Raw genomic sequence first — 19,197 nt, forward strand, 5'->3', positions numbered from 1 at the left:
ACTTGTGCCGCACACGTGACAAAAGCCAGGACAGACCCATAAATCTGCAACCAGAGCATACACCCAGTGCCCCCGGAGCTCTGCTGCTTTTGTCTCTCATCCTCGGGCCTGGAGAAGCTTGGCACTTATGTAGGGCTGCCGTTCCACAAAGCTGAACTCCATTTTCAAAGCTCTAATAGCTTGCAAGTGAAACGATTGCCTTTGATGCTGAGCTCTCCCAGGATTACAGGGCTGTATTAGGTTGTACAAGTAAGCAGATTGAGCTTTGTTAATTTAAAGTCTCAGACTCCAAATTTGAGGGGGGAGCAGGGGGTGGTGAGGGGAGGCAGATGCTTGTCCTGCCCCATCCTATCCCACTGCTTTGGTATTGCCATCCCAGCACAGGTCACAGTGCTGCCCCTGGTCCCCATCCCATTTAAAATTACGTCCCTTACAAAGGTTCATTTGTGAGGTGGAAATGTGGCATTTGGGGACGTGGTTGGTGGGCATGGGTTGATAGTTAGGCTTGGTGATCTTAGAGGTCTTTTCCAACCTTAATGATTCTATGACTGCATGATTCTATGGATTTAGGAGGGAGTTGGACCCACAAAACAGGATCAGGTGCTGGGCCCCTCCTTGTTACTGCCCCATCACTCAGTGCTGGGGCTTTTCTTGAGGACTGGAAAGCCCAAGTTCATCAAGTCAGTTAAATGGAAGCCGCTTGGAAATGAGTTCAGCTGAAAGAGACAAGGAAATAAATTACTAAGGGGTGTCTCCTGAAGACACATGCTCTTTCTGAGAAGCTGAGCTTGGATTTAAAAGGACTTTGCCTCCTTTGGAGGTCTTGGAAAGGTCTGTGGCTCCTCTGACTTCCAGGTTTAGACCAAGACACAATTCAGCCCTTTTAATAATTAAAAGGCATTTGAGTCTCCTTAGTCCAGAGGAGCAGATAAGCAGCTTTCTGAGCACTAAAACTCCGGCTGGTTTTATAAGGGGCATTAGCGCAATGGTCTTTCAGTGTTCAGTAATAGGAATATTAATGTACAGACAGGCTTAGAGGAACCATCTAATTTTCCATCTTTTGTCATTTATGTCTTTTTTAAACATCAGTGCCACTCCGTGTGGATGCTGCTGCGTGCCCCCAAGCCAAGGGGAGGGAAGACAGGAGCTGGACTTGATGATCCTTGTGGGTCCCTTCCAGCTCAGGATACTCTATGATGATAAATAGCGCAGAGTGAGATGGGGCTGCGCGATGTGCTCCTATCTCTGCTCGGTGGAGCTGGGTTCTCCAACAACATCCTTAAGCCCATCCTGGAGCTGCCACCCTGTCCCAACCCTCCGCTGGGTGATGGCTGGAGCCCTGTGCTGGGCAGCCGCTTGCATCAGCCCCGTTTCTCTGAAAAAGCAGCTAAAAATAGGCAGGGAGCTGTGCCATGGGCTGTGCGCTGCGGGAGCCAGGCTTGTTTCACATTGCAGCAGCGCTGGGACTCCAGCCCGCAACACAAGGGCAGAGGGATGGGCACCTTCATTAGGTTCGGGGCAGTAACGAGGAGGATCGGGGAGGTCTCAGTTTCTTTATCTCCCGTAAGAAGGTTTGTGCCATAAGACGATACCTTGCTGCAGGGCGGTCTGGTCAAGTGGAAATCAACACTGGCTAAGTAAAGGCTGATCATCCTGCTTAGAGACTTGAATTAAAAAGCTTTGCCAATCAGCTTTGATTGATAGAAAAAGGACGGGGCATTAGGATCAGCCATGGGGCTGCAGGACCGTCCCCTCCATTTTTTTGCTTCTTTTTTGTGTTCGCTGACAACTCCCATTAATCTGGCCGGGAGCTGAGCTATATTGGTAACTGCAGGGTATTTACACATCGCTTTTGCCGGCAAGAAAAAAAAATCTGCCCATTAGTGTCCATCTAGGAGCTAAATCCTCTGCTGGAGGAGCTGTCACTGCTCTGACAAATAGAACCGCTAAGTCCCCGGCATCGGCCCTTATTCCTTGGTTATATCAGTATTATTTTGTCTGTGCTCACTGGGGACACCGAGATCAGAGCAGCAGAAGGCACAAATCCAAGCAAAGGCAGCAGGGCCTCCCGCAGCCCTCGTTGCCCCAAACCTGCTTTCTGCTCAGAAAGAGTGGTGATGCACTGGCACAGGCTGCTCAGGGAGCGGTGGGGTCACGGTCCCTGGAGGAGTTTGAGAACAGTGGAGATGTGGCACTGAGGGATGTGGTCAGTGGGCATGGTGGGGGTGGGCTGGGGTTGGACTGGATGATATCAGTGGTCTTTTCCAGCCTTAATGATTCTAACTGCTCTCACCTTGCTGGGAGCCCGTCACAGCCCCTCCCTGCTCCATAGAGGCAGCACACAGTGCTGTCCCTCACCTGCATGCTGAATAGGAAAGGAGGGTTTGAAATACCTTGTGTTTGGTTTTCCCGATCCCATTGCCAAAGATACACCCCGAAAGTGCAGGGTGGGATTGGGGAGCCCAAAGGAAGAGAGGTTACGAAAGGAGCTGTGGGTTATCGGAGTGAGTGCATTCCTGCAGGGCAGGGCAGCCAGGGCCGCTTTCGGAAAGCCCGGGAGGTGTTTGCACAGCACCCACTGCTTGTCCCAAGAACATTTCTTAAATTGTTTCTAGCACTTTGGAGTGCTTGGTTGTGCCTTGTCTGGTTATTTTACTGATTGCCGCATGAGCAACAGCGCTTTGGAGGTGGCCGCCGTCATGATTACAGCAACGTTCCTCTGTTGTAAAATGATCAAATCAAGTTAATGTTGCTGTTAAACGCTCTGCTCCTCACACCCCCACCCAGCACTCAACCCCAGGGGACACAAGAGGAGCACAGGGACTTTTATTCAAGCGGGGTTGGGGCATGAGGGAAGCTGTTCCTTGCCGTCCCTGCATCATAAAACCATGAAAGCTGGAAAAGACCACTAGGATCATCAGTCCAACCATCAACCCATTCCCACCCGCCCAATGCCCACGTCTCCCAGTGCCACATCTCCATGGTTCTTGAACACTTCCAGGGACAGTGACTCCACCACTCCCTGGGCAGCCTCTGCCAGTGCATCACCACTCCTTCTGAGAAGCAATTTTTCCTAATACCCAACCTGAACCTCCTCTGGAGCAGCTTAAGGCCATTACCTCTTATCCTATCACTGTTACCTGGGAGAAGAGGCTGACCTCCCATGGCAGCCCATTTTCTTCATAGCACAGTGTCCAAAAGGGTTTGCAGAGCACCACTGCTTTTGAATGTTTTATTAGAGACCAAAGCCAGCACAGGATATTGCATTGTCCAGCAGCAAAGCACTACAGGGCAGTGTTTATAAGTGCATGGCTGTATTTCCAGTTCTGAGGCAGGCCAGAGTGCTCTGAGCACTGCAAATCCAGGCCATTTAGCTGCGGACCGACTTCTGCTGCTGCCTCGTAATTTATCTGGAGAGCAGTTAAAGCCCTTGTAAAAATGTGTTCCTGATTACAGAATGAGACAGGCTCTCAAGAATTATAGAATTCAAGGAGTCATGGAGTAACTTTTGCAGGAGGATTTATATGAACATCAGTTTGGTTCATATCAAGCAAGATCCCATGTAATGCAGTGCGAATGAACACTACCACTGGAAACCTGCTGCAAGCTCTACGGCAGGCAGCTGCATCCTTCCTTAAATCAAATGTGAGCGGGGTCTGTGCATCCCTGGATGCAGCATCCTGCACAGCAGAGTGAGCGCAATCCTCTTTGGAGAGGCTGAGCGCAGAGAGGGGCTGGGCTCAGCACCACTGCGGAGATGAGAGCGTCCCACGCCACGTCCCTTCTTGGGAACCGCAAGGGCCTCATCCCGATCCCTCCAAAACCGCTGCGTGCTCCAGGCGCTGGCTCCGAGCGGCTTCAAACAAGCGCGCTAATCTGCAGCAGCCTGCGAAGGGGGACGGAAGGAGCGGGCAGCGCAGCGGGAGCCGCGCACACAGACTTTTATGGCCACAAAGGCCAAGTCGCACCTGCTGACGGTTGTGAATAGACTTGCAGACAGCACCAGGTGTGCCATTTCAACAGATTTCACAACTGGGCGTGCCTTTCATCTATCTATAGAGCTACGGCCAGGGGATGAAGCCTGCTCGGCAATTGTCCTAATTTAGCAAAAATCCTATTCGGCCGCCGGGCAGCCCTGCGCGGTCCGCGCGCGTTTCGGGAGCAATTATATCGGTTGCCCTTGGGCTGGCCCCAGCCCCGCGGGGAGTTGGGGCACGCTGCCTTTGTCCGCGGCGGGGAGGGATGGAAATGAGGCAGCAGACGAAAAGGCGAGCGGCCGCCGGCCGGGGAGCAGCCCTGCAGCCGGGGCACCCGGGCCAGGATTCATCACTCAGGAATCGTGCTTGTAGGTGTTGTACAAATACGGCAAGAAAGAAGAAAAATAAACCACGTCCGCGTGCTTGCAAAGTTCTGGCGATGTCTTTTCTGCCGTCTCGGAGCAAACCTGACGGCGACTTCACCTCCGCGATTTGATACCTTCCAGCAATGCCTGGTTTATCATTTCAGCATCATTAGATTATCTCCATATCCCAAAGCCACATCAGGAAGATTAGAGACACTAAGATTTGCTTTTTAAGTATGGTCTGATCGATTGAGCTCAATACAAGAAAGACGCTGATCTCATGGGGAAGGTGGGATGAGATCAGATAAGGTTTTTGTAAGCCGGAGTCAGTGTTCATTACCAGCAAATGGGGACTCTGTTTTATTCCAAATGAGGGCTCTCCGTGGCCATATGTGTGGTGGCACGTCCGAAGGATGCATCTGAAATGCAGACGTGATTTCAAGATTCCATTAGTAGCACTTTTCTCCTGCCTGGGCTTGGCCGATGTATATCAGATTTGCTCTAATTATGATCTTTGAAATGAGCCCCGACGGAAAAAGTGGGATCTGAATTGCTCTCGTTGTATTTTTATATATATGAATCATCTACCACTTGGAAAAAAGTTCAAACCCTTTCTCCTGCATTTTCAAGCCATCCTAATTACTCATAAAGATCACCACCAAAATTAACAGGGAAGAAGGAAAAGGATGAACGTACTTTAAACTCTGTCCAATGGACCACGTCCAGGGGAGGGACGGACTAAGCAGCCTCCTGCTCACAGCAGCAGCAGCGTGGGTGAGATTTGGGAAGTCTGGCACTGCCCTCAGTCCTCTCCCAACACCCACACTCCTGGGGAGGCAAGACACTGTTAATAACTCATATTTTATTCAGCTTTGAAGACCTCGGCAGCAATAGGACACATTGTACTAAGCACTGTAACGATGCGCAACAGTGGAGACCATGCCCTGAGACACTTTCCAACGTAAATATATCAGATAGACAAAATTTATTCACTTCTCACTATTACTCAGCCCTCAGCTGTCCACAGACCAGGCACAACTCAATGCAATTGTGCTGAACTGCTCTCTCCAGCCACTTTTCAATGAGCTTTCCTCCCTTTAGCGTAAGAGGCGAGCATCAGTTTTAAAGGCTTTTCATTTGTATTTATTTGTTAAGCACCTATTTAGATCTGCAGCAATTTCACATCACTTCCCTACTGCATTTATTCCAGCTGCTATGTGAAAGTTTGCATGTTCCCAGTACTCATCTTCTAAAAATACTTCGTACCTCAGTAGCTCTACAAGTACAGATAATGCAGACATCTTAATTAACGCTAACTCAGTGAATAACATAAACAACTGCGTAATTAAATGTCCGGACTTGATTCTCTCTCATTCATGCTATTAACAGTTTCACGTGACAAACAGTCCACGTCTAAATCATGCTGGCAGAATAATATACATTTCAATTAGACCACTTTATTAAATCAAATTGCGTTGCTCAGTATGTCTGTGCAAGCTGCACGGCCTTCAGTGTAAACTGCACAGATGATGATAAAGTCTCTCATTAAAGCACTTCTGACTGCTAGGTTTCAAGGAGTGTTATCGGAGGGGGAAGTCCCGTTCTTCCCATTGGGGTGATAAGGAATCTGAGACCACAGAGAAATCACTTGTGTTAGTCACCTTGGAGTCAAATGAGAAGAATTTGGCCCCTCAGGTCCTGCTCTAGAGGACAAAGTTTGATCTAATTAAACAAGTATTATCCATAAAACCAACAAAGAAGCATGTGTTCCCGTAGAAACCCCCATCACTCACCCCCACCACTGCTGCTCAACGTTCTACTGGGAGCAAACAGAAGTGCGCAGCCTTACAGCTGCTCTATTGTCAGAGTGACATGTTAGCAAAAGGATTTACAGACATGTTTGCTTACAAAATAAAGGTTTGCACGTTCAGAAATGCAAACGTTTTCTCTGGTACAGGAGCTACACAGAGAAAGCTGTTCCCTGAAAGCTGTGCAGAACTCAACAATGTAGTTAGGTTATCTGTCACAACGAAGCTTTGCTGCCTTCCCCAAAATATTAGGACAAACAGCTCTGAGAAATCCAGTGAATACACAGCTGCCAGTATCAGCAGCCAACAGCAACAGGCTGGCATAGCAGCTGCACCTAGGCCCTGAGCATCTCTTCAAAACAGTGGTAGAGCAATGCCATGAGAAAGGAGAACCAGGCACATTTCCTTAGCCTTTGACTGTGAATTAATACTTGCCTCCTGGAGGCAAATGCTGGCCCCAGTGAAGCTCATTAGATTTTTGCTAATGATGGATTACTACTTCAGATTTTACTTCAGATTTTGCTTCCAAATTTATTCTGAGAATTATTTGAAAACCGTAGCAAGGTGAGCTGATGAAGGCAGGCCAAGTTGCAGTTTTCTGTGCCTACAGAACCAGCAGATCTTCTCTTGAAATCAGGGTGTTTTGACATTTTTTAGTAGCTTGGGTGCTATGTTATTTTGGAACCACATGAAGCTGAAGATGACACCCATTGTCTTCGGAAGAGTCTCATCATAAGCAAACTTCATGGCGTCTTCTAAAGGTATTTCTACAACCTCAATCAGCTCTCCTTCCTCGGGTTGGCCACCTCCTTCAGTCGTTCTCATCTGGTCTGTTACTTCTGCATAAAATAACGTCTGCCTGGAACCTGTCACACCTACTCCAGACCTGGAAAAAAGCAGAGGAATCTTTTAGACAAAAAATGATATCTAGAAACCTGAGTCCTTAACTCGGGTCTCTAAGCAATGCCAAAACATGTCCTGATTCTCTGGTAATGTCACTCAGAGCTTACAAAAGCAATTCGTTAATATAGAAATTGAATACACCTTTCATGTCAAAATTTCATCAGTCTTGAATACAGTTGCATATTAAACAGTTCCATCTTCAAATATACTCTGCAACTTTGGGAAAAGGTTAGTGTGAGGGAAGGTAAAAACATTTTCTTAATTGGCAAACAGTTGTTCTACACACAGTGAAGTTAACAGAAGTTTTTTCAGTTAATCTTGGTGAGAACTGGCCTGCACCATGACCCACAGAGATCTACAAACAACAGAGTGAAGCTCCTCAGTGTATCTTTAGTCTGTTATGCCACATTTGCTTACTTGTTTTTACACAAATATTTAGATTTTTTACTCTTAAGAAGATTACGTCCAATCACAGCTGGAGCCCTCTGTTCATGGACTGGAGAAGTACAATAGAAAGGCAGCTTGAAAGTCTTTCTCTATCCTCCCTGAACTTTAGCCTTGACCCAAATGGACCACTGTAAGCCCACATGTATCTGAAGTAATTCAGTCTTCCCACTAAATTTGTTATAGTGGATTTAGTTGAGGATATTTTAGATTATATCATCTTTCTTCAGCCAGACCACTTGCTGTGCATTATACTTCTTATTTGTTAATCCTCTATTTCCTTGAGACTATTTCATTTGGATATTTTTAAATAAGGGATTAGTACATAATCCACTCATTTAGTCCTTCCAAGAAAATATTCACATTGTAATTGCAACTCCGTCATTTCATATGATTACAAGTGACTTTTCAGATTGAAGCTGGATCCAGAGTTCACTCAAGCTATGAATCAGGCTTTAGGGAAAGCTGAAAAATTAGCCTCAGTTTTATTACACACACAAAGGACTCCAAGATTTGTAGCAGCGTTATGATCTTAGAGTATATATCTATACTTACTCAACCATTGGTCAACTAAGTCTCTGAGCTAACCCAACAGAAATGACTCCCTATAGCAGGAGTCCATTTGCCTCTCAGTTTTCTAAGAACACTGACGATTATCTTGTTTGGACAATTAACAGTGATTATTGAAACTGGTTTCTTGCATCAATATACACCTCCTTTTCTAAACACAGAACAGGGAGTGGAAAAGTGAATTATTTTCCTAAAACCACTACAGAAGCGCTCTGTGACTCTGGGTAAGCCATTTCACGCCTGCGGAATCATTCCTCCATCCCTAAGAAGTGCTGGAGAAACTTAAGCACCTTTTGCACTTCTAAGGACTCAGAATGAAGGCCTCTATGTGATTCCTTTCACTGCAATGATGAAACACTTCATTCATTGTTTATCATTTTGCTCTTTTCCTTCTTTTCTGCAGTGAGGAGGCAGAAAGGATTTTCCCTCATCAACTTGAGAGCTAGGTCTGTTGCTCTCTCTACACAGTGACACTTGTTCCTCAATTGTTTCTGTAGCACATGAAGCCTGGGGTTCAGCAACTGTTCTTCGTTAACTGATACCAAGAAATAAAAAGCAAATCTTAAGATTCAGTTTCATTTCACTGTAGCTCAAACAGCACAGAGTGATCTCAATATGCTAATGTTTCATTGTGTTATTTATTCATATGATGCTTCTAAGAAATGAGTGTTTCTTATGAACTTAATTCACCCTGAGTGGCTACTAGACTGAATGCACTTTAACAGATGAAAGCACTGGACATCAAAGTCTTTCCTTTGTTATGATGCCCAAAGTTAGGACCAGCTCAAGAGGTGTTTCTCCATGTATAGTGGCATATCATTTGCCATGGAAATCAATAAAACATCAGCAATAATACACATTCAAGACAGGACACAGCCACGTGTTCATCCTTTCTTATTTGATTACTTACCTTTGCGCAGGTGCAACTGTGCTGTGTGTTATGCATTAAAAACTAGTAAAAACTTCCAACTGAGCTATGAATAAAATTAGTGGGTGCTGTCATTAATATTCATACTATTCTATTCTTTTGCCCCCAAACAGCACATTTAATGTTTCTAAGACTGCTTACGATCCCCTCACTATTTAGTTGGGTGACTTTGGAGACTAGCGCGTTGCGTTATTGATGTACACACTCACTGACTTACTGCCTAACTACATGAGACCATTTCAATGTCTTCAGTAAGACACAGGAACATATGCAAGATATTGCAATTCATAAAAGAAGATAATACATATTTTATCTTTTTTATTTAACGTCTTTCTCTAAATGCTCTCACTGCCACTTGATCATTTTTGCAGGGAGCCATGTAGAATGCCCTTTACTAAATTAAACATTCTCCAATACTGCCTACTGCTTTCACATTTCCAGACTCTTAGATATTCCTACATATTCTTCCTGTCCTTAGAAAACTGTAAAAATATCAGTGCTAACGCCAATCCATTTGTCTTAGTACCTTTGCTTTTTTATATAAATGAAAATTCAGCAGGTCTGTTGCTTTGAAGCCAACCCAAGCCTCCACCTGGATGAAGCAATAAAGTGTTCTAACATATACCTTGGAAAATGTGTATACATTTCACTGATTTGGGGGCAGAGGGAGGAAAAGAGGGGAGAGGCAGAAGGCAAGTGATTGCTAAAGAGGCTAAAGGCTACAGTTTTGTTGTAGGCGCGCTTTCAGGTTTATTTGTTACTAGAAACTTCCTCTACTTTCCCACAATTATTTGGACTTTCTGAGGACTTTGTTTAAGGAGCTTTGGTGTGCTTTTATTCGTGGTTATATTCCTTTATCTGCTACCTTCTTTCTCTGTCCTGAGTCTGCGACATATGTTTTTCCTTTCTGTACTATTTCACATTACAAATAAAATGCTTTTGGTCTAAAATGAGTTACCTATTAACAGATTACAACTACATTCATTAGCTTTGCATCTGTGAAAATCACAGGGGTCAGCACACCCGAACTGCCAGTGATGAGTTTCCCCCTGGGAAAACCACCCCCCTGACAAAGGTGTCTCCCCTTCTAGCACAAGAGAGACGCGGTTTGGGGGAGGGCAAGCAGGGTCTGAACTCACTGCACTGGCCCTTCAAGCTTCAGCCTCACTCTGCAGGTCTAGCACCGAGCTGCCCAGACCAGGCACGGCATGGCTCGTACTGACCCAGACCTATTACACCTGGCTTGACCTAGCTCACTGCTCCAGATGGATTTTGATGCGTCTGCATGGTGCCTGACTCTTATTTACCAATGTGGGACAAATGCAAATGATCTGTACAAAACGCAGCTATGGTTTCCTGGTCTCTTTATCATAAGGATATTCTGAGTTTATAGTTATTTCAACAAACAGCTACATGACTGACAAAGTCTCTGTCAGACCATTAGGGCTTAAGCTCACAAACCCTGTACCTTCAAGAGAGAGACTTTTAAAAGTCTCTTAGCATTAAACTTTAAGCATTGCTTAAGAGATTATTAGAAATCTCCACCACCTTCGGCAACAGCAAGTCTACCAATGTAAGCATGTCAAACTAAGGATAACAAAGTGGTATGGTTCTCATCATAACAATAACTTCAACTTCAGTTGACTACATCAAAACAAGACTGCACGCTGCTGTCCCACGTCTCACTTTAAATAAAATCCCCCAGTACTGTATTCGAACCATGGTATTATTTCAAACCCATGAGCAACACTTGTAGGCAGCAGCACAGCAGAGATGCAGCTTCTGCAGCATTACTGCAAAGTGCTTCTGCTTCTCCCCTCCTGCACAGGTGTGGGACAAGGCTGCAATACAGAGACTGTCACTCCAAGTTGCTCCTGAAGCATGGCAATAACAGCTATCACAAAACCTTTGTTTAGCTCTTCCCTTCTATCAAACATATGAGGAAATACACAGCACATGAAACCGAGCTCACAGAACTTCTCACTCACCAACTGTAAGTTCACAAGCATATAGATACGTAACATGTTTTGATTACAACTGGCTAGCAGAATCTTAGTACTTCAAAAAAATGCTAAGGAGTTCCTAAAAGCTACCAGTGAGATTAAGTCACCTTGTGTGAGTGCCTGTGCCCAGGAACAGGGAGCTTCTGCTTCAAACTGTGCATGCGCACGTGTACACATACGCACATGTCAACATTTGGAAGCAGGTCAAAACTCAAAATACACACTTAAGATTAGCTTTCTCCTCTTCTCATGTCCAGGTACTCATCTATTCAAATCCATTTTTACAGTCAGTATTTTAACTAAAAGGAATAGACAAGCATCTGTGAGAATATAGACAGCATTTGATACTGTGCTCCTCTGTTGAAAGGAACAAATAACTGAGATTAACTTATTAACTAACTTACTATTAACTAATTAACTTACTAGTTAAACTCAGATTTCTGATGGACAGTAATTAATAGCTAAATCTCTCACCTTTTTGTATTTAATAATATAATTATATGAAGAAACAACACTTATCCGTTCATATTAGCACAGGAATGTATTTTTTTGTTTAGTATGTTTTTGTTTTAAAGTTTAAAACTTTTCTAAAATGGAAGTAACCTGGATGCAGAATTTGGGAACACAATGAATGTGTAACTCATGTTTACAAATAAATGAGACAAATCTCTGTTACTCATGCTGACATCAAGATCTATTTAGGCACGCAACATGGACACTGATGAACAGCGACATGCAGCTCCCACTGTTACTTCTTAAGACCTTTGTGCAATTCTGACTTCATAAGCAGCAGGTGCAGGAAAAAAGCAGAGAAGTAATTAACATAAAATTATATTACATTATGCCATCACCCAACAGGTGTACTAGCAGGTGATCTTTCTAATTATAATGCACTCCAACATTTTCAAGGCCGTTACTCTTTCTGCATAATAACCTGTGAATACAAACCATTTTTACCTCACTGCACAGCAACTAATAGCCGTGGCACAGTAATTGGAACATCCAATATTAATTCCATGAATACTCGTCTTTGTTGTATACTTTTGGAAAAGTTTCAAATGTAGAAAGATTAAAGCAAGAACCATTATAAATAAAGGTAGGTCCTTGAACTAATCCATCTGAATGTTTAGAGGGCTGAGAACCTGCAGAACCTATTGTACTCAATTTATATTCTCTCCAAGCTCTGAGAGAAACTAAAGATGGAATAAAGGGGAAAGAAGTTGAACCAGAAGCTCTAAGTAGTCTCTATCCTGATGTGATGACATATTACTGAAGTTTACAAATATTCTGCAAGGCAACCAAGCATTTCAAGAACTAGAAGAAAATGTTACCAGTTGCAATGACAATATTTATGACAGCACATTTAGTAACAACAAAACATTTCTTCGCCCCAGTCTTGTAAAGAAACAAGTCTCAAAGAAGATAGCTGGGAGTATTTCAAGCTAAGAAACTAAAAGCTTAATTCCACATGGGATTCAAACTGAAAACTGCTGGGTTTCAATGACAGAAAGAAAATGTTTTATCTAATATGTGAGAAAGGCTCGTTCCTTTTTGAAATCTTGCACTTAGGAAAACAAAGTGGGAAGAAATCTCATAGATTAACAGTTTCACTGTTCACTTCAAGAAGCCCCAGTCTACAATTACACTGCTGCTGTATGATCTTCATTTTCCTGTTGGTCTAAATGGTTCCTTTACACCCCCTGCATCTACGCCATTTTCGACTGAGGCCATGTCATGACTAGGCCAGCTGCCTAGAACTCAGCACAATACTAGGTGTCAAAACATTCACAATGGAAAATGAAGCCTGCAAGAGTGGATTAGCTGCTGATGGAATAGAAAACAAGCTTGCTGCAATGGTGAAATGAGGCTACTTCTATTTCACTTCAACGCCTACTCTGAGTTCTCACCACACATTGTCCATTTCCCTCCCCTTCTCAACCCATCAGCCACAGAACTGTGTTTACCTCTCTTGCAAAAACTGCTTCTCCCTTTACATTTGCTGCATCTTCTGCTTTCCATATTCTTCTGTCAGATCTGCCTTTATGCAAGTCAGGCAATTTCATTCTCATTACCATGATACTAGGGATGGGTGACACGAAGCATACAAGACAACTCCTTCCTTTCAGACCAAAGGATGGATCACAGAAGCCCTTGCTTGTATGAAAGCCTTCTCACTGTGCATGCAATTCTGAGCTTTCATCGATAAAAATATAGCAGACTTAGTAATTCTGAATAATATGTATATAAATATTTTTAACGTGGCCTCATTTGCATCAAGAAAAAAAACAACAGCTAACAGATTTGTAAAGAATGTGTCACGTAGAATCATAGAATCACCAAGGTTGGAAAAGACCTACAAGATCATCCGGTCCAACCATCCACCTACCACCAGCATAACCCCACTAAACCACGACCCTCAACACAATGTACAGACAAACAGTTTCAGCTGTAACAGGATAATAGGTCTCGTGGATAGGAACAGCAGCAAAAACAATGTAACTTCAATTTATTAAAGCTTTGAATTCCATCTAATGTGATTAGTTTATTAAGAAGTTAGGAAATCACAGTACAGTGGGAAATTGAAGAAACTGAATTTGGCGCAAAACTAGTATGAACATGGTACTCATGGAGTGAGCATCACTGTCAAATTAAATGTACACCAAATAGGATTCTGCTGGGCACGGTCCCCCATTTAATACAGTTCAATATTTTGTTTTAGGACTTTCATATTCAAATACTGTGCTCCACTTCAGGCTCCACTTCAGAAAGATGCAGATCAGATGGAGAGAAGACAGAGGACAGCAGAAAGAATGATCAGACATTGAGAAAACATGTTCTAAAGGGAAAGGTAAAATCAACTAAGACAGCTTTGCATAGACAAAAAAGAAATCAAGAAGAGACATGTTTAAGCAAATACACAGAAGGTGCAGATGTATGTCATGTCCGTTGGGAAGAGGGTAATAAATCACAGCCTGGAAATGCAGAACAGGGAAATGAGACCAGATATCAGGAAAACCTTCCTTATAGTAAGGACACTTCAGATGGAATGCTTGGAAAGGCTATGAAATGATGTCATTTTAAAGAAAGCACAGATGCATGCTTGTTAGAAATGACATAAATCCAGCTGAGCCTGCTCTTTGGAACAGGAGATCCTCCCAAAATTCCTTCCGATTCCATTTGTCAAGGCTTCTCTCTGAACTGCTGCAATGGATCAATTAATAATATAGAGCAACTATTACACGGATCATTGGGATGACAAATAATAAAAGAATTGTGTGACATAACTATTAATGGCATGCCTGTACATTCATGTAACATTTAATGTTAATCTCTTTATATTGATGGTCGCAGCACAAAACAGCATAAACCATTTGGAAAAATCTGTTACACTTAGAAAAAGCCCTGAAATTCTAATATGTAATATAGCTATTACAGAAAAAAATGTCCTTAGCAGAGCCTAGAGGGACCAATTATTTCTTGAATTGCATCAAATGCTCAAGGATCAAAGAGATATACCAGCCTGGCTGAAGGAAGAGTAAAAGGACACTGCTAACAGCAAGATCATAACATTTAGAATCAAATTTTAACACACAACACAGTAAGTCAAACAAAGAAACTGTAAAAATATCATCTTTGATGCTTCAACCTTTTATATGAATCTGAAAAAGTCAATGCTATCCAGGATCTTTTGACTTTAGCATGGATCTCCATGGGCAGAAAGCTGTGTCCACACACACAAAGCAAGACTGGGGGATTAACATAGTAAGTAAGCATCCTTTGCTGAGTCTCAACATAGAAAACTCTCATTGTGTGCTCTCTTTGCAAGTCACACTGCTATTAAAAACAAACAAAAAAACCTCAGAACAACAACATGTAAAAGAAAAAGACATTTAACAACAAAAAATATGCGCTATTTTAGCTGGATGAGAATTGTTATTGAGCAAAACTTCTACACTGACAACTATGGAAATTATACTCTACTCTTCCTACTGTGTGGGTGTGTATACAAGTGTATGTATCTGTATGGTACAGCCCACCAGTGTAACCCAACATATGAAATGCAGTAGGACAGTTTTTTCTCATAAATCTGGAAGACACTTTTTCTTTCAGCAGAACAACCCCGATCTAGTGTCAAGGAGCTGTAAGAGACAGCTCCTGTGATTCAACCCCTCCCCTCAACAGAAGCACTGCCTGTTAATCCAGCAGGAAATAACATTTGCCAGGATTGACAGCTGTGGATTTGTATTCAATTCCCAAATTAAAAGCCAACGACAAGGCGTGGTTCAATGGAGATGTCAAGCAAAATGAAGAAAAGAAAAAACCTGCAGCATTCTCTGTAAAATACAAACACACATATGTTTTGGATACTAAAAGCGGGGAAGGAGATATAATGGGATTAAAGCAGTGTGCAGAGTTTCTCCTGAGTTTTTCTTTTTCCTGAAACAACTCACATTTTGTATTTTTCTTCTTAAATACTGTTTTCTTACTGCTAATACATGTTAGAATCTATTTCAATAGTCATTTAAGTGCTGCAACAAATGTCATGTGAAAACCTTCACCGTTAAATCATCAAAATCTTCATAGATGACATTAATTACCATTCCATTCAAAGAAGCATGAACTATGCCCTAAATGTAATAGCAAAAGTTCTCATGCTTCTGTAAAGTCATATGAATAGAAAATCAGAGCCCACTGAGGGCAGCTTATATCAGAATAACAAGAATCAGAAGTGGAAAAAGATTGACCCCATAAAGCAGTGTAACAAACTGCTCTTAAGAGCTTGATAACAGCTCCAACACATTGCTTACATAAGGGAATAGAGAGCATTAATTCACATTCAAGCCACTTCAGAAATCTGTGACACAAGAAAACGCGGTGTTCCTACTTACTGCTATTTACCTGTAAGAAGTGATCTTCTTTAGGTTTGTAACAGGAACACGATAGCCACACTCTTCTAAGATCTCCTCACAGGCAATTTCTTCCAAAGAAAGGTGTGGCTTGTCTACGATGCCCGCACAGAGTTCGTAAGTCACTCCGACCACAGCAGGTAAGGGATCCTCTAGGCTGGAGAAACCCTCCTTGTCCTGGTTCTGAAAGAGCTGAGGATGATGCCTCTCTACTTCACACATGTAAACAGCTTCAAACAAACAAACAAACACGTAAGGAAAAGAAACAAGAGGGCTTTTTGAGTTTATTCATATCCAAAAGAAAAAATATATAGACCACACAAATTCGGAGCAGAAAGTCATAATCATGAGAGCATCTGAAAGCAGCAGGTATCTAGTTGTACTATCTAGTAAAATGATGACACGCTGAAAATAGAACTTCAGAGAGCAAAAGGTTCTCCTCCCGCCTCTGTAAATTTATTCTTTGAGCTCTATCCGTGCCTTTATCATTTGGGATGAGTCCATGCACATTAAAAAGGAAGCCAGCTCATCCAAGAAGTCTACAGCCCAGAAGCTCCTAACAGCTTCCGTTTGTTAGGCAATGTGGCTATCAGGATTTAATTTAAACTCCGCAGTTATTTTGCAGGAAAGTTGGGTTGCACATAATGTGCCATGTGCACAATGATGAGTCTTTCAGCCTGTCAACTCAGCTGTTATTTAGAAAGGGTACAAAAAGCATGTATGTTTGAAAAAAAAAACCCTCTTTTGAACATATAGCTCCTTGCACAGATTCCTGTGTGGAGTTTGAAAAAGTCTTCTTGAACTAATCTACAAACAGCTGCCGCTGTAATGCACTCCTGAAGAAAGTGCCAGATTTTAGACCTCATTTCAGCAAAACCTCTCACCGATGTCAGCTGAAATTTTGCCTGAGTGAAACTGCAGGAATGGATGTAAACACACAAAGAATCGCTGCTGGCAATTCCAGATCACTGTCACTTTCATTCACAGGTATAATTCCACTTGCTTCTTTGTTGAAATTTCACATCTATCCTCTTGCTTTTCACCGGAGGTTACTGTGAAGGTGTTACAGAACACTCCAAATAAAACTACTGTAAAACTTGAAATGCTTTTTATTCCACAAAAATATCTTACATCCATATTTTATGTATGTTTGGTAACAGGGGTTTCAAATGAAATCTTTATCTCCCCTCCTAAATCTAATAGAGCTGGCACATAAAAGATCTCAAGTTCAGTAGGCAACCCTTTGTTCTTTAAATTAGCTCATTATTAGCTCATTTATAAGCTCATTATTTCTTAAAACTGATACACAACAAGATCCCTAAAGAAATGTTGTCGCGTAGAAATAAAGTGCCATGGGAATGACTCGTCAAGTGCTTTCTAAACCCCAGAAATTGATGCCTGGAGTTCTATCAGGCTTCTTGTGACAACTCAGAAGGGTTGTATACGAGATCAGAACTTCATGGGTGCACTTCTGTCCAGATCAGTCTGAATGGAAACATGAGGTGCAGAAGAGTGTCCAAAATTCATCTCTGTCCAGAACTCAAGACGCCCAAAGCTGTTTGCAGTAGGTAAATTTAGACCCTTGAGATGCAAACATTTAAAGGAAAGAAGCCTTCATTTTTTAAGTTAACAGACACAAGTAGAGCTGTTTTCTTCTTAAAATGCAGTAAGGAGAAGGAAAAAAAATCCTTGAAGGGTGCATACTGTTGTTAATACAAAAACTCTTAAAAGCCATGAGTTATCACAAATGACAACTACCTCCAGGATCTCCCTGAGATGAACCCAATACTTCTAAGATTGTGTTGCTTTGTCAGTGCTGACATATCTTTGTTAGTACATACAAAAATGAGCAAAGCATATATTCCAGTAAAGGACTTAGGCACCAAACCACGACATAGGTAAGAGTGTGGGAATGGAAATACGAAACTGTGATTACAGTAACTCTCTGTTGTAAGGCTGCTGAATCCCTGAAACCCCTTCTGTCATTTCAGCAGGCACCTGCCATCCTCCTTCTCCCCCAGCACAACTGGGCTCCATGTAGATCGAAGTTACGTTCCTAGAAGGACCCAATCCAGAAGTCCTCCTCAGAGAAAAACCCTGGGATATGCCAACACTCTAGCACACTGGCAGCTTTTTTCTGTCAATAAGGAAGGAAACAAGCCATACTAGTCATTTCTTTAAAGGGTCCAAAAATCAGTGTTCAATCAAGCATGAACTCGTTACCAGCAGGCTTAGAAAGGTTCAGACTGAATTTGTCTCTCATACAGAAGCAAAGCCTAGAAGATCAAGGAGCCCCGAGTATCAGGGACCATACGAGTCCCTGAGACCTCTCTTCAGGTTGGAGAACTGGCTGCACAACTGATGCACCTGAGGTCATAGAGTTACAGATCAAACATCAGCCTGTGGTCTGCTGGCTAGGGCACACATCGGATGGAAGCCTGAGACTTTCCTCTTCCTCACTGCAGGCTGTTTGCTCACTGCAGAGGCATGAAGAGTTCAGAGAGCAGGAACTAGAATCCAGAGTTCCTCCTCCAGCAATCACCCACCCGCTGGTGCTGCATCCAATTGCTCCCTCATTTTCCGATGGCTCACACTACTCTGGTCAGAAACAGCCACTTCATTACCACCAGAAAGCTTCCTCCATCCTTGACCTCCCTCAGGCCAGTCAGATAAGCTGCTTAACCCTCAAAATCACAGAATCGTAGGGGTCGGAAGGGGCCTATGTGGATGATCAAGCCCAACTCCCTGCTAACGCAGGTTCCCTACAGTAGGTTGCAAAACGATCTGTTTGCAACCACATCAGACCTCTGCTGGTGCTGCATAAGGGAATGTGGTGAGGATGTATGTACAAAGATGGACAACTGCCTTCAGAAACAGCACGGACTTAAATGGGAAAACCTGATCAGCACACCACACCCCAAGGCAAGGCAAGCACATATGTCATCCACCACACATGCAGGGGACGAGCCTGCTGCCTGAGCTGCAGCTGTTTGCTCGCAAGAAGAAAGCTGTATTATCATCTTCCGTGGGATCCTGAGAGGGGCAACGAGAAGCCTTCGCTTTAATTTCTGCTCTGAGAAACAGGCACCAATGCAGACAGTAACCAGCTGATGGAAACAAAATGACGGCGTTGTGAGTACCAGAGGAGCATGGCTGTATTCGCTGAGCTGCTATGGGGTGTCAGACTGACCACTGGCCCCTAAGGCCAGGTATGACGTCTCCACGGAGATGATATAATGGACATCATTAAGCATAAATCTATGCCAGCTTCTGCCTAAGATTGCCTCAAAGA

The 19,197-nt window shown here is 43.0% G+C and overlaps 1 protein-coding gene across 3 annotated transcripts in view; it reads right to left on the reverse strand.

Moving 5' to 3' along the window:
* NUDT14 (nudix hydrolase 14) overlaps positions 5,185-19,197 on the reverse strand; it is a 53,307-nt gene continuing 39,294 nt past the window's right edge. For all 3 annotated transcript variants that reach the window (XM_021402432.1, XM_021402434.1, XM_021402435.1), the window contains exons 4-5: positions 15,898-16,135; positions 5,185-7,036 (exon numbers count right to left, since the gene is read on the reverse strand). In XM_021402432.1, coding sequence (XP_021258107.1) covers positions 6,784-7,036; positions 15,898-16,135 — 491 coding nt within the window. In that variant the 3' untranslated portion in view covers positions 5,185-6,783. The remainder of the gene's footprint in view (positions 7,037-15,897; positions 16,136-19,197) is intronic.

Source organism: Numida meleagris, chromosome 6 (genome assembly GCF_002078875.1).
Source record: "Numida meleagris isolate 19003 breed g44 Domestic line chromosome 6, NumMel1.0, whole genome shotgun sequence".
Classification (NCBI taxonomy): Eukaryota; Metazoa; Chordata; class Aves; order Galliformes; family Numididae; genus Numida; species Numida meleagris.